The sequence below is a fragment of the Solanum stenotomum genome, chromosome 2, assembly GCF_019186545.1.
Source record: "Solanum stenotomum isolate F172 chromosome 2, ASM1918654v1, whole genome shotgun sequence".
Lineage (NCBI taxonomy): Eukaryota > Viridiplantae > Streptophyta > Magnoliopsida > Solanales > Solanaceae > Solanum > Solanum stenotomum.
In genome coordinates this window covers 63,744,400-63,758,879 of record NC_064283.1, presented here as the reverse complement: position 1 = coordinate 63,758,879, position 14,480 = coordinate 63,744,400, and the positions used below count along the sequence as shown (strand labels likewise).

The 14,480-nt window shown below is 38.9% G+C and overlaps 1 protein-coding gene across 1 annotated transcript in view; it reads left to right on the top strand.

Annotated features, from left to right (window-relative positions):
* The window catches only part of LOC125856194 (uncharacterized), a 42,658-nt gene extending 30,076 nt beyond the window's left edge, over positions 1–12,582 (top strand). The window contains exons 6-14 of the mRNA XM_049535741.1: positions 3,331–3,514; positions 3,983–4,298; positions 4,353–4,420; positions 4,508–5,868; positions 5,953–7,172; positions 7,218–8,336; positions 8,436–8,598; positions 8,897–8,967; positions 12,070–12,582. Of these exons, the coding sequence (XP_049391698.1) occupies positions 3,331–3,514; positions 3,983–4,298; positions 4,353–4,420; positions 4,508–5,868; positions 5,953–7,172; positions 7,218–8,336; positions 8,436–8,598; positions 8,897–8,967; positions 12,070–12,582 (5,015 nt within the window). The remainder of the gene's footprint in view (positions 1–3,330; positions 3,515–3,982; positions 4,299–4,352; positions 4,421–4,507; positions 5,869–5,952; positions 7,173–7,217; positions 8,337–8,435; positions 8,599–8,896; positions 8,968–12,069) is intronic.
* Positions 12,583–14,480: the final 1,898 nt, after the last annotated feature.

Sequence of the window (14,480 nt, the reverse complement as noted above, 5' to 3'; positions counted from 1 at the left end):
AAGAAGAACTTGATTAGAAGCCTTGAAACCCTAGCTTGAAGGTAAACAATCAAGAAGACCTTTCTTGAGATTCTCGAGTTAGTTTCTTAAAATCTCTATAGCCAAAAATTATGATTTTCATGAGTGAAGATGAAAATCTGATTGTTTTGAGCTTTTTATTAGTCAAGAAATTCGTTGATGGTTTTCTTGGAGGTAAAAAGACAAAAACTGATTATTTTCAATATTTTTCCGTCAGCTAATTCGTAACAGCACTGTATAGGTTACTAACATAGTCATAACTTTTTACTCTTCTTCTTTTCTCTTCTTGAATTCTCAACTAAAACCCTAGGCGTATTTTAGGATTCTAAAACTGAACCTAATAGGTTTAAACCCTTAAAATATTACTAAAAACGAAATAAATCTGATTGGGTAAGGAAAAGACCAAACTACCCCTCTAAAACCCGGTTTTGACTTTCCTTAACTGGACAGCCTAACTTCAAAAGGCCATAGCTCACTCATCCGGCCTCGAACTTATCAAACTCGGCGGCGTTGGAAAGATAATTCAAAGATGTTTCCTACGGTAATTCAAAGATGTTTCCTACGGTATCTGGTAGAACGCCTAAATCATCCTGAGCTATGAGTTATGGTCATTTGAAGTCAACTCAAAACTCATACTTAGCTTAACTTGTAAAATTTCAAATTTTGCTATTTCCAATTTAATTCTTTTAGGAACTCAAGGTGCTACATCTAGTGACCTTAACACTTAAGAAATTTTAATTCCTCGGTAAAATCTCACTCACTACGATGAACGGTTCGAGTCTTAGTTCAAAAAAATTTTTGGGGTGTTACAAATAATTTTAGTGATAATTATGAACTTAGCATATCTACATGTGAGAATCATTTATTTATTATTTTTTTTTATTCTTCAATATTTTTTGTGCTATGTTTGGTGGTATTTTGATAATTGAGTTTTCGGGTTCGGAGTGAGATTCTCTTTTTTTTTTTACATTATTTTTTATCAGGTTCCCATAATTTGTTCTAATTATTTTATTTTCATATTTTGCTTTGATTTTTGAAGCGACAGATCTTAGCATTCATAAAGCTCGATACTTGCTATTCAGTGTTGGAGCACTGCATCTGAAATACTTGAAAATTGTAACATCCGACAATTTGAAGTGGCTTTGAAGAAGCTTGAAATTGGAAAGTAGTCATTTTTTAAAAAAAAAAAAAATGGAAATTTGGCTAAGTATGGAAATCAATGAATTTTTGGCCAACTTTGAGTAGTCGTAACTCCTAGCTCAGGGTGAGTTAGGAGTAGTTCCAGTTATGGTAGCGAAGCTTGTGGAGCGATCTTTCCAACGCCGCCGAGTTTGATCGATTTCGAGCTCGTATGAGGGAATTATGCCCTTTAGAAGTTGGGCAGTTGGAAGGGAAATCCGTCCGGAAATTTAAGGGCATTTTGGTCCTTTCACAAACCTTTTTAATTGAGCTCATATTGTTGAGTTAGGATGATTTTTGGATCATTTTTGTCCTTTTTTTTTGAAAGAGAAAGAGCTAGGGTTCTTGAGATTATAGAAGAGAAGAAGGAGAAGAAGAAGAAGAGGAGAAAGAGGAGCTTAGTCAAGATCGTCGTGGATTTTCGTCGGGGGTGATCCCTAAGAGGTATGTGAGTTCTTTTCGTGTGGGTTGATCCTTTCCCTCACACATACCAAGTTTTACTCTATGATTTCAGAAAAGATTGGGGTTTGTTGTTGAAGTGTTGAAGTTGTTAGTTGTTGTTGATGTTGTTGGTAGTGTCGTTGAACTTATTGTTCTTTGTGAGACATGATTGAGGTTGTGTAATTAAGTTGAACCTATGGTATGTTGAGGAAATTATGATGCTAAGAGGTATGCCCCTTTCAAAGTTGAATCACCAGCAATTGCAAAAATTTCTGGGCTATCGATCCCCATCTACGGGCCTGACCTACGGACCATAGATCGATTGACGGTCCGTACTGGTCAACCGTCGATCGGGACAGAAGTTGGGTTTTTGGGGCATCGATCTACGGTCACGATCTACGGTCCGTGACCTGACCTACGGACCGTAAGTCAGGACCGTAAGTCAACACTTAGTCATTTCCTTAAATGAATTCTGGGGAAAATCTCTGAAGTGATCTACGGACCTGCAGTACGGACCGTAAGTCCATCTACGGTCCGTCGATGGAGTCCGTAAGTCCCATCTGTGTCACCAGACATCTAAAGTCTCAGCCACGTTTCCCCACTTCTTTCCTCACCTTCTCATGCATGTTCCCAAGTATTATACCTATGATCTATAGTTGTTTCCGACAATCCAAAGTACGTCTAAGAGTTCAAGAATCCCTCCATAACATGTGATCGAACACCTTGAATTCATAATTTCGATTCAAGGAAAGATAGTTCCAAGTCAAGTGAAGTCAAGCTTAGAAGTAAGTAAGTCAAAGCAAGTCTTTAAGGTTTTCCAAGAGTCTTCATTGAACGTTTTAACTTCATTCTAAGACTCAAGTTCCAAGTTAAGTTAAGAGTTTCACATCAAGCCAGGAGTTCAAGGAAAGTAAAAAGTTTAAAGTTGAGTTCTTTTCTCAAAGTTATTAGGGAACTATGTATTCCCAAAGGAGTTTTAAAGAAATGTCTTTACATTTGAATAAGGTTGGGAACTGAGATTTCCAAAGGGGCCTTCGGGCTAGTTTTTAAGTAATTATCTCATATCAGCAGGAATAAATATGTTTTAAAAACATAAGAGCCAGTACATTTTGGGAGTAGTATCGAGCACCGAATTGGGGGAGCGTTCAAAGAACCCACAGCCCCCATAGAACCATGTTAGCCACCATGGGTAGAAAAGGATCATACTTTTTAGATGAATCCTTTTCAGATTAGACTAGTGGATCCATTAGGCAGTTCAGGTCTTATACCTTTGGCCGGGTATAAGATGCTCTGGCAGCGTGAGGTCGATCGCTGTATCATCACTATAGCTCTTATGTGATGGTTGTCGGTTAGAGAAGCTCCCACAGCAGTTATTGTATTTTTCATACACAGAGATTATTGTATTTTTATATACATCAGTTCATTGTATTTCTATATACATTTCAGGCTTATTGTATCTTTGTATACACACAGAGTTTATAGCATGTTTTAAACAGTCTTTCTTTATATCGCACTTGTTTTAAATTGCCTTATATTGAAAGAAGTCAGTCAGGTTGAGTTGAGTTGAGCCAGGTAAGCTATTCAGTTTCTTCCAGATTTCCTTCTAGCCTTTGTTGCTTAGTTTTCCAGCTTGCATACTCGTACATTCCATGTACTGATGCCAGTTGGCCTGCATCGTTTGATGATGCAGATTCAGGTACCCCGGATCAGCATCCTGCACGTCGTTGATCCAGCTGAGCACTCCAGAGTCAGTGGTGAGCCTCCTTGCATTCCGGAGGACTCAATTATTTTGTGTTCTTAGTTTTTGTTTTATTAGGATGTTGCGGGGTCTGTCCCAACATCCATCTCAGTATTTTAGAGGCTTCATAGACAGACAGTCAGTCAGTTAGTTTTGAGTCTCTCATCTATATATATATGTAAATATTCTATTTTGAGATTCGAGTTGCCTTTATGGCCATATTTTATAAGTTAAGTTGTTTTGTAATATTGCATTGCATTGAGTTATTCTGTTGAGGTTTCCGCTGAGTTAAGAAAGCCAGGCCAAGGGTTCGCTTGGGGCCAGAAATGGTCTCCGGGTGCCGGTCCCGCCCAGGGTGTAGGCTCGGGGCGTGACAAACTTGGTATCAGAGCACAGAGTTCAGGAGTCCTAGGGAGTCTATGAAGCCGTGTCTGTAGAGTCCTAGTTATCGGTGTGAAGCGCGCCACATCTATAATTGGGAGGCTGCAACATTTAGGAAGATTTCTCATTTCTTTCACACTCATTTCATGCGTTAGAGTTGATCTCTAAAAAGTTTCTTTCTAATCCGTGCTTGCGCGTGTTTCAGATAGTCATGCCTCCACGAAGAGTTGGTAGAGGGCGTCTTCCTAGACGTTATGTTGATGAGCAAGAGTTACCCTATGCACCGGGAGTGCAAGATCAAGGGGAAGTTTCTAATGCCGAGTTCAGAGAGGCAATTAGAATGTTGAGTCAAGCTGTAGCAAATCAGATTGGTCAGCAAAGAGGAGCTCGACATGAAGGAGCTGACACTTCAAGGATTCGTGAGTTCTTGGGGATGAATCCTCCGAGTTTCATGGGTTCGAGCACTACTGAGGATCCAGAGGATTTCATTGAGGAGTTGAAGAAGATTTTTGATGTGATGCATGTGGCAGATATTGAGCGGGTTGAACTAGCTGCTTATCAATTGAAGGATGTTGCTAGAACTTGGTTCGACCAGTGGAAAGGGGGCAGAGCTGAGAATGCACCACCTACAAGTTGGGCCGATTTTGAGGAAGCTTTCTTGGGGCATTTCTTTCCTCGAGAATTGAGAGAGGCCAAGGTACGTGAGTTCCTCACACTTAAGCAGGAGTCCTTGAGTGTTCATGAGTACAGTTTGAAGTTCACACAATTATCCCGCTATGCTCCGGAGATGGTTGCGGACATGAGGAATAGAATGAGCTTGTTTGTTGCTGGGTTGTCTCGGTTGTCGAGCAAGGAAGGTAGGGCTGCAATGCTTATCGGGGACATGGACATATCAAGGTTGATGGTTTATGTGCAGCAGGTTGAGGAAGAGAAGCTGAGGGACAGAGAAGAGTTCAGAAATAAGAGAGCTAAGATCGGGAACGAGTCCGGGCAGCAGAGAGGTAATTCAAACCGTCCCTCCTTTCAGCAAAGGCAAAAGGGACCTGCTCCATCATTTGCTAGAGCACCTGCACCCAGATACAGAGGTGAATTTAATGTTCAGAATTCGAAGGACTTCAGGGCTAGACCAGCACAATCTTCGGGTAGTGTGGCGCAAGGGAGTAGTAAGCCTCCTGTTTGCGCCAAATGTGGTAGGAACCACTCAGGTATTTGTCGAGATGGCTCCATTGGTTGTTTCAGGTGTGGTCAGAATGGACATTTCATGCGAGAGTGTCCAAAGAATAGGCAGGGTAATGGAAGCAATAAAGCACAGTCTTCTTCAGTTGTTCCACCAGACAGGACGGCACCTAGAGGAGCTACTTCTAGTACAGGTGGAGGAGCAAACCGCCTTTATGCTATCACCAGTCGCCATGAGCAAGAGAATTCTCCGAATGTTGTCACTGGTATGATCAAAGTCTTTGCTTTTGATGTGTATGCTTTGCTAGACCCAGGAGCGAGTTTATCTTTTGTAACTCCTTATGTTGCAAATCAGTTTGAGGTTCTTCCTGAAAGACTTTGTGAACCCTTTTGTGTTTCTACACCTATTGGGGAGTCTATTCTAGCGGAAAGAGTTTATCGTGATTGTCCTGTTTCTATCAATCACAAGAGCACCATGGTTGATTTGGTTGAGTTAGACATGGTAGATTTTGATGTCATTCTAGGTATGGATTGGCTTCATGCTTGTTATGCATCGATAGATTGTAGAACTCGAGCAGTCAAGTTTCAGTTTCCGAATGAGCCAGTCATAGAGTGGAGTAGCAGTTCAGCAGTGCCTAAGGGTCGTTTTATTTCGTACCTTAAGGCAAGAAAGTTAGTTTCGAAGGGTTGTATCTATCACTTAGTCCGAGTTCATGATTCTAGTGTTGAGATACCTCATTTCCAGTCAGTTCCTATAGTAAGAGAGTTTCCAGAAGTGTTTCCTGATGATCTACCCGGAATTCCTCCTGAGAGAGAGATAGATTTCGGCATAGATCTCATTCCAGATACTCGTCCTATCTCTATTCCGCCATATAGAATGGCACCAGCAGAGTTGAAAGAGTTGAAAGAGCAGTTGAAAGATCTCCTAGAAAAGGGTTTCATTCGACCGAGTGTCTCACCTTGGGGTGCTCCGGTTTTGTTTGTGAAGAAGAAAGATGGTTCCCTTAGAATGTGTATAGATTACCGCCAGTTGAACAAGGTTACCATCAAGAACAAGTACCCTCTTCCGAGGATTGATGATCTTTTCGATCAGCTTCAGGGTGCCACTTGTTTTTCAAAGATTGACCTCCGATCAGGCTATCATCAGTTAAGGGTAAGGGAATGTGATATCCCAAAGACAGCTTTCAGAACCAGGTATGGTCATTATGAGTTTTTGGTCATGTCCTTTGGTTTGACTAATGCGCCTGCAGCTTTCATGGATTTGATGAATAGAGTCTTCAAACCTTATTTAGATATGTTTGTTATTGTCTTTATTGATGATATACTAGTCTATTCAAGGAATGAAGAAGATCATGCTAGTCATCTCAGAGAAGTTCTTCAGACTTTGAAAGACAAGGAGTTGTATGCTAAGTTCTCTAAGTGTGAGTTTTGGCTTAAGTCTGTGGCATTCCTAGGCCACATTGTGTCCGGTGATGGAATTAAAGTTGATACTCGGAAGATTGAGGCAGTGCAGAATTGGCCTAGACCCACATCTCCAACTGAAATTAGGAGTTTCTTGGGATTAGCTGGCTATTATAGAAGGTTTGTTGAAGGGTTCTCGACTATTGCATCTCCTTTGACAAAGTTGACTCAGAAGGCAGTGAAATTTCAATGGTCTGAAGCTTGTGAGAAAAGCTTTCAGGAATTGAAAAAGAGATTGATTACAGCTCCAGTTTTGACGCTACCAGAAGGTACTCAAGGATTTGTGGTGTATTGTGATGCATCTAGAGTTGGTTTGGGTTGTGTCTTAATGCAGAATGGCAAAGTTATAGCTTATGCCTCCAGACAGTTGAAGGTTCATGAGAGGAACTACCCAACCCATGACTTAGAGCTAGCTGCTGTAGTATTTGCTTTGAAGATATGGCGTCATTACTTGTATGGTGTGCATGTCGACATATTCACTGATCACAAGAGCCTTCAATATGTGCTTACTCAGAAAGAGCTTAACCTCAGACAGAGGAGGTGGTTAGAGTTACTCAAGGATTATGACCTGAGTGTTCTTTACCACCCAGGTAAGGCTAATGTTGTTGCTGATTCTTTGAGCAGGTTGTCTATGGGTAGCACCGCCCATATTAAAGAAGGAAGGAGAGAGTTAGCAAAAGATGTGCACAGACTGGCATGCCTGGTAGTCAGATTTACAGATTCCGCAGAAGGAGGAATAGCGGTGACGAGCAGGGCCGAGTCATCATTAATGTCAGAAGTGAAAGAGAAGCAGGATCAAGATCCCATTTTGCTTGAGTTGAAGGCAAGTGTTCAGAAGCAAAGAGTATTAACTTTTGAACAAGGGGGAGATGGTGTATTGAGATATCAGGGTAGAAGGTGTGTACCTATGGTAGATAGACTCCAAGAGAGGATTTTGGAGGAAGCTCATAGCTCCAGATATTCTGTTCATCCAGGTTCCACCAAGATGTATCGTGATTTGCGTGAAGTTTATTGGTGGAATGGCATGAAGAAGGGCATTGCTGAGTTTGTTGCTGCGTGTCCAAATTGCCAACAAGTGAAAGTTGAGCACCAAAGGCCCGGTGGTTTGGCTCAAAGGATAGAACTTCCAGAGTTGAAGTGGGAGATGATCAATATGGATTTCATCACAGGGTTGCCGAGGTCTCGCAGACAGCATGATTCTATTTGGGTAATTGTCGACAGAATGACAAAGTCAGCTCATTTTCTACCGGTAAAGACTACCAATACAGCAGAAGATTATGCCAAGTTGTACGTTCAGGAGATAGTGAGACTTCATGGGGTCCCAATCTCCATTATTTCATATAGAGGTGCACAGTTTACTGCACAGTTCTGGAAATCTTTTCAGAAGGGCTTGGGTTCAAAGGTGAACTTAAGTACAGTCTTTCACCCTCAGACTGATGGGCAAGCAGAGCGCACTATTCAGACCTTAGAGGATATGTTGAGGGCTTGTGTAATCGATTTCAAAGGGAATTGGGATGATCACCTACCCCTCATTGAGTTTGCCTACAACAACAGTTATCACTCTAGCATCCAGATGGCTCCATATGAGGCTCTTTATGGGAGAAGATGTAGATCTCCTATTGGATGGTTTGAAGTTGGTGAAGCACAATTGATAGGATCAGATTTAGTTTACCAAGCTATGGAGAAAGTGAAAGTGATTCAAGAGAGGTTGAAAACAGCACAGAGTCGTCAGAAATCCTACACTGATGTTAGGAGAAGGGCATTAGAGTTTGAAGTAGATGATTGGGTATATTTGAAGGTTTCACCCATGAAAGGCGTTATGAGGTTTGGTAAGAAGGGGAAACTCAGTCCCCGGTATATTGGACCTTACCGCGTAGCCAAGAGGATTGGCAATGTTGCTTATGAGTTGGAGTTACCACAGGAGCTAGCAGCGGTTCATCCGGTAATTCACATCTCCATGTTGAAGAAATGCATAGGCGATCCTTCACTGATCCTACCAACTGAAAGTATAAAGATCAATGATAACTTATCTTATGAGGAGGTTCCTATTCAAATCTTGGATCGTCAAACTCGTAGGTTGAGAACGAAAGATGTAGCCTCAGTTAAGGTCCTTTGGAGGAACCAATTCGTTGAGGAAGCTACTTGGGAAGCCGAAGAAGACATGAAGAAGAGATATCCATATCTCTTTGAGTCCGCAGATCAAGGTATCAATTTCCTTCTTAGTGCTCTTTTAATTATAATGAGCAGTTGTTGTTGTTGTTGCATTAGCATGGTTGTTTGTTGGGTGTTGAGTTGATGTTACACCCTTAGCCCTATAAGAGTAACCTCATTCGAGGACGAATGTTCCCAAGGGGGAGATATTGTAACATCCGACAATTTGAAGTGGCTTTGAAGAAGCTTGAAATTGGAAAGTAGTCATTTTTTTTTAAAAAAAAATGGAAATTTGGCTAAGTATGGAAATCAATGAATTTTTGGCCAACTTTGAGTAGTCGTAACTCCTAGCTCAGGGTGATTTAGTAGTAGTTCCAGTTATGGTAGCGAAGTTTGTGGAGCGATCTTTCCAACGCCACCGAGTTTGCTCGATTTCGAGCTCGTATGAGGGAATTATGCCCTTTAGAAGTTGGGCAGTTGGAAGGGAAATCCGTCTGGAAATTTAAGGGCATTTTGGTCCTTTCACAAACCTTTTTAATTGAGCTCATATTGTTGAGTTAGGATGATTTTTGGATCATTTTTGTCCTTTTTTTTTTTGAAAGAGAAAGAGTTAGGGTTCTTGAGATTATAGAAGAGAAGAAAGAGAAGAAGAAGAAGAGGAGAAAGAGGAGCTTAGTCAAGATCGTCGTGGATTTTCGTCGGGGGTGATCCCTAAGAGGTATGTGAGTTCTTTTCGTGTGGGTTGATCCTTTCCCTCACACATACCAAGTTTTACTCTATGATTTGAGAAAAGACTGGGTTTGTTGTTGAAGTGTTGAAGTTGTTAGTTGTTGTTGATGTTGTTGGTAGTGTCGTTGAACTTATTGTTCTTTGTGAGACATGATTGAGGTTGTGTAATTAAGTTGAACCTATGGTATGTTGAGGAAATTATGATGCTAAGAGGTATGCCCCTTTCAAAGTTGAATCACCAGCAATTGCAGAAATTTCTGGGCTATCGATCCCCATCTACGGGCCTGACCTACGGACCGTAGATCGATTGACGGTCCGTACTGGTCAACCGTCGATCGGGACAAAAGTTGGGTTTTTGGGGCATCGATCTACGGTCCGTGACCTGACCTACGGACCGTAAGTCAACACTTAGTCATTTCCTTAAATGAATTCTGGGGAAAATCTCTGAAGTGATCTACGGACCTGCAGTACGGACCGTAAGTCCATCTACGGTCCATCGATGGAGTCCGTAAGTCCCATCTGTGTCACCAGACATCTAAAGTCTCAGCCACGTTTCCCCACTTCTTTCCTCACCTTCTCATGCATGTTCCCAAGTATTATACCTATGATCTATAGTTGTTTCCGACAATCCAAAGTACGTCTAAGAGTTCAAGAATCCCTCCATAACATGTGATCGAACACCTTGAATTCATAATTTCGATTCAAGGAAAGATAGTTCCAAGTCAAGTGAAGTCAAGCTTAGAAGTAAGTAAGTCAAAGCAAGTCTTTAAGGTTTTCCAAGAGTCTTCATTGAACGTTTTAACTTCATTCTAAGACTCAAGTTCCAAGTTAAGTTAAGAGTTTCACATCAAGCCAAGAGTTCAAGGAAAGTAAAAAGTTTAAAGTTGAGTTCTTTTCTCAAAGTTATTAGGGAACTATGTATTCCCAGAGGAGTTTTAAAGAAATGTCTTTACATTTGAATAAGGTTGGGAACTGAGATTTCCAAAGGGGCCTTCAGGCTAGTTTTTGAGTAATTATCTCATATCAGCAGGAATAAATATGTTTTAAAAACATAAGAGCCAGTACATTTTGGGAGTAGTATCGAGCACCGAATTGGGGGAGCGTTCAAAGAACCCACAGCCCCCATAGAACCATGTTAGCCACCATGGGTAGAAAAGGATCATACTTTTTAGATGAATCCTTTTCAGATTAGACTAGTGGATCCATTAGGCAGTTCAGGTCTTATACCTTTGGCCGGGTATAAGATGCTCTGGCAGCGTGAGGTCGATCGCTGTATCATCACTATAGCTCTTATGTGATGGTTGTCGGTTAGAGAAACTCCCACAGCAGTTATTGTATTTTTATACACAGAAATTATTGTATTTTATATACATCAGTTCAATTGTATTTCTATATACATCTCAGGCTTATTGTATCCTTGTATACACACAGAGTTTATAGCATGTTTTAAACAGTCTTTCTTTATATCGCACTTGTTTTAAATTGCCTTATATTGAAAGAAGTCAGTCAGGTTGAGTTGAGTTGAGCCAGGTAAGCTATTCAGTTTCTTCCAGATTTCCTTCTAGCCTTTGTTGCTTAGTTTTCCAGCTTGCATACTCGTACATTCCATGTACTGATGCCAGTTGGCCTGCATCGTTTGATGATGCAGATTCAGGTACCCCGGATCAGCATCCTGCACGTCGTTGATCCAGCTGAGCACTCCAGAGTCAGTGGTGAGCCTCCTTGCATTCCGGAGGACTCAATTATTTTGTGTTCTTAGTTTTTGTTTTATTAGGATGTTGCGGGGTCTGTCCCAACATCCATCTCAGTATTTTAGAGGCTTCATAGACAGACAGTCAGTCAGTTAGTTTTGAGTCTCTCATCTATATATATATGTAAATATTCTATTTTGAGATTCGAGTTGCCTTTATGGCCATATTTTATAAGTTAAGTTGTTTTGTAATATTGCATTGCATTGAGTTATTCTGTTGAGGTTTCCGCTGAGTTAAGAAAGCCAGGCCAAGGGTTCGCTTGGGGCCAGAAATGGTCTCCGGGTGCCGGTCCCGCCCAGGGTATAGCCTCGGGGCGTGACAAAAATGGTAGGGAAAAAAAATTGAATTGTTTCAACATTTATTCTGCTGCACTATCAATTTTTTAAAATGTTGTAAGGCTATGGTAAAATTGACAATAAATCTTTCTTGCTTTGATTTATGCTCCTTTTTTTCAATCTCTAGTGTATGCTTTAATTTGATTTGTGTATTTTTTTTCAATTTCTAACGTGTTCTTTGATCAGTTCTTTTTTCATCTGCCTTGTGGTTTAAGATTAATATTTTTTATGTTGAGAAATTATTATGGTTCAAGCCAAATACAATTAATTAAAAGTCAGTTGTTGTAATGGTATTTCGTTTTGCATATTGATTCTTGATATGGATATACTTTGGCTCCTCCTTGACTTGTAAAGGGTACCTTATCAAAGGCGAGACTAGAATTACTAGAACGTAATACTTAAAAATAAATAAATTAAATTAGTGTGCTAAAAATTAATTGGTTCAATTATTAAACAAGATAGCTTCATCTTTTGTATTTAGTCATTTGTGTTCATTGATTTCCCCTTGTCTTCTTCATCAATAGAGATCGGATCAAATCTTCCAAGCTAGGGTTATTCATTTTTAATTGCAATAGAAAATCTTTTTCAAAGTAGCATGAAGTATTTGTGCCTTTATATGCCTTTTCCAAAAGAAGATTTTCGGTGAAACTTGAATAGCCCTAATAATTTCTTTTCCATTCTCTGACTACTTTTTGTGTTATCTTTCTAGTCTTTCCAAAGTAAGTTCCCTAATGTGCTTAATGATGTTGATGCTCTAACTGATGGAGAGATGAGTAGCGGAACTTCCTTGAGTTACGAACAGAAGTACGCTCATCAATCTTTAGGCAGTGAAAATATGACAAGTGAAACAAGTCGTTTCTTTAATCCTCCACAAAATAATGTTTTGTCTCGTGCTAGGAATGAACCTAGTGATCTGAATGCTAGAAATAATGACAGAAGTCGTCTCCTTCTTCAAAATAATTATCTTTTGGCTTGTGTTTGGGAAGATTTTTCAAGTGGATGTACAAGTGATTATCCTTTTCTTGTGCGAAGATCTTCAAATACCGGAGAAGATAGCATAAAATCTACATCTCTAGGACATGGAATTGGAAACGTCATTTCGACGGTGGACAACTCTTCAAAGGGAAAAAACCCCATCAATCCTATAGGCAACACAATCAACTATGTGAATGGTGATAAGGATATTGGTGTTGCCTCTAGGATTCCAAATCCTGATGAGTGATTTATGCATTGGCAAGTCACATAGAGTACTAGAAGTGTAATTTCACCTAAAAGGTTGGATGATTACTTTTGAGAAGGAAGAAAGTCACGCGTACAAGGCCAGAGTTAGTAGTGAAATTTGTATAGAAGTTTGAGAACATGGATATGAAGGGATAAGGAAGTTAATTAATTATAATATTGAATATTCTCGTCTCCTTTTAAACTTCTAGTTAAGTTTTCAAGTGTATTTTTCTGTATTGTTATTCCTTGCAATTGCCTTTGTTGTGTTTTATTGTATTTAGTAAAACATATTACTAATATATATTTGTGTTAGTATTGTGAAATTGTGAGTTGTTGCAGTAACACATTTTGCCGCCCCCATAACTATTATATTCTATCAAACTCATTTCTTGGTCTTGTATTGCAAAACCTTACAAAGCTACAGTTTTCATTCTCTTTGATTTCTATTATCATAATTAAATCTCTCCGAATTCTAGAAGTACAAACAAAACAAGTCTTTATTTATGCAAAATTAGTGTTGTTTTTTGGTTGAGTAACGTTTCGTCAATCCCTTTCTAAGAATATCACTCGGAGGGAATAATGTTCACTAGTAGTGATGTTTTTACTTACGGAATTATGGTGATGTTTGTTTTTTTTTTTAAATAAAGTTGTTTGTACTTCAAAGTGTTGCCTTTCCCTCATTTTGTGATTTCAGATTTGAGTGGTTTTGAACCTTGTTTAACTTTAGTAATTGGGTTTTTGTTTCATTACTTTAATCGTTTTACTTGTTTAGCAAAAAAATGCACATCTAAGTAACTATCATGTCTCTGCTCAGTGAGAGGTTCATGTTTGGTCTTTTGAGAACTTATAAAAGAATACTTGGTTCTTCAAAAGAATATTTACTTTAGTTGCATAAGTGAAAATAAAATTTAAATATAATGTTATCATACGTGTATAACAGTCAGTCACATGAAAGACAAAAGATCTCACAACAAACAAGACTGTCATAGAGTAGGTTTGACAAAATTATTAGCTTTTTAAAAAAAATAAAAAATCAAGTTTGCATTTAATATCAATAAACTTGTTTTACTAGAAAAGCACACATATTCTAAGTGTGTTATAGTGGAGTAACTTCCACGGGTAGTGTGTTTGGAAATTCCACTTTGTTATTATTTCTCGAGAACAGAAGCTTATGTAGAATGCATATATTAAAGAGAAAAAATACATGTTTAAACTAATAAATGAAAATCCATGGTAGCGGCATCCTCTTCCTAGCCTATGGTTGTAGAACAACCAAACACTCGTTTAGGATAAATGAGCATATATGAAGAAAATATTGTTTAATAAATCTAAAAATTGTTAGTGAAGAAAATTAAAATTGTTGTGTCGTTAGAACCTCAACCCTTCTATTTTTAAATTTCTTTTATTTACATCTGAGATTCTATAATTATTACTAATAGCTAGTCTATTAATGGTGTCATTCAAAGTCAATTTTAGGTTTCTCCGCTTATTAATAATGTAAGTTATTGAAATCTAAAAATATATTTGACCATGTAAATACTTTTCACACTACTAATAAATAAAATTGAATTCTCAAAACAATTGTGATCAAGCAATTTTGGACAAAATGGGCATATATGAAAAAACTATATTTAATAAATCTTAAAATAATTAGTGAAGAAAATTTAAGTTCACAAAATAAATGTGATCAAGTAATTTAGGACAAAATAAAACTCTCGTGACATAACACATTCACTTCACCTAGTTATAACATATTATATTTCGTGAATCGCGTTGTATAGGATCACTCATCACACTAATATAAACACCTGGACTTTCTCTTCCTCTCACTTGTCAATTTTCAGTGTTTGAGAATCTAGCAAAACACTGAACTAAAATCTCTCTCAAATTGATTTGGCC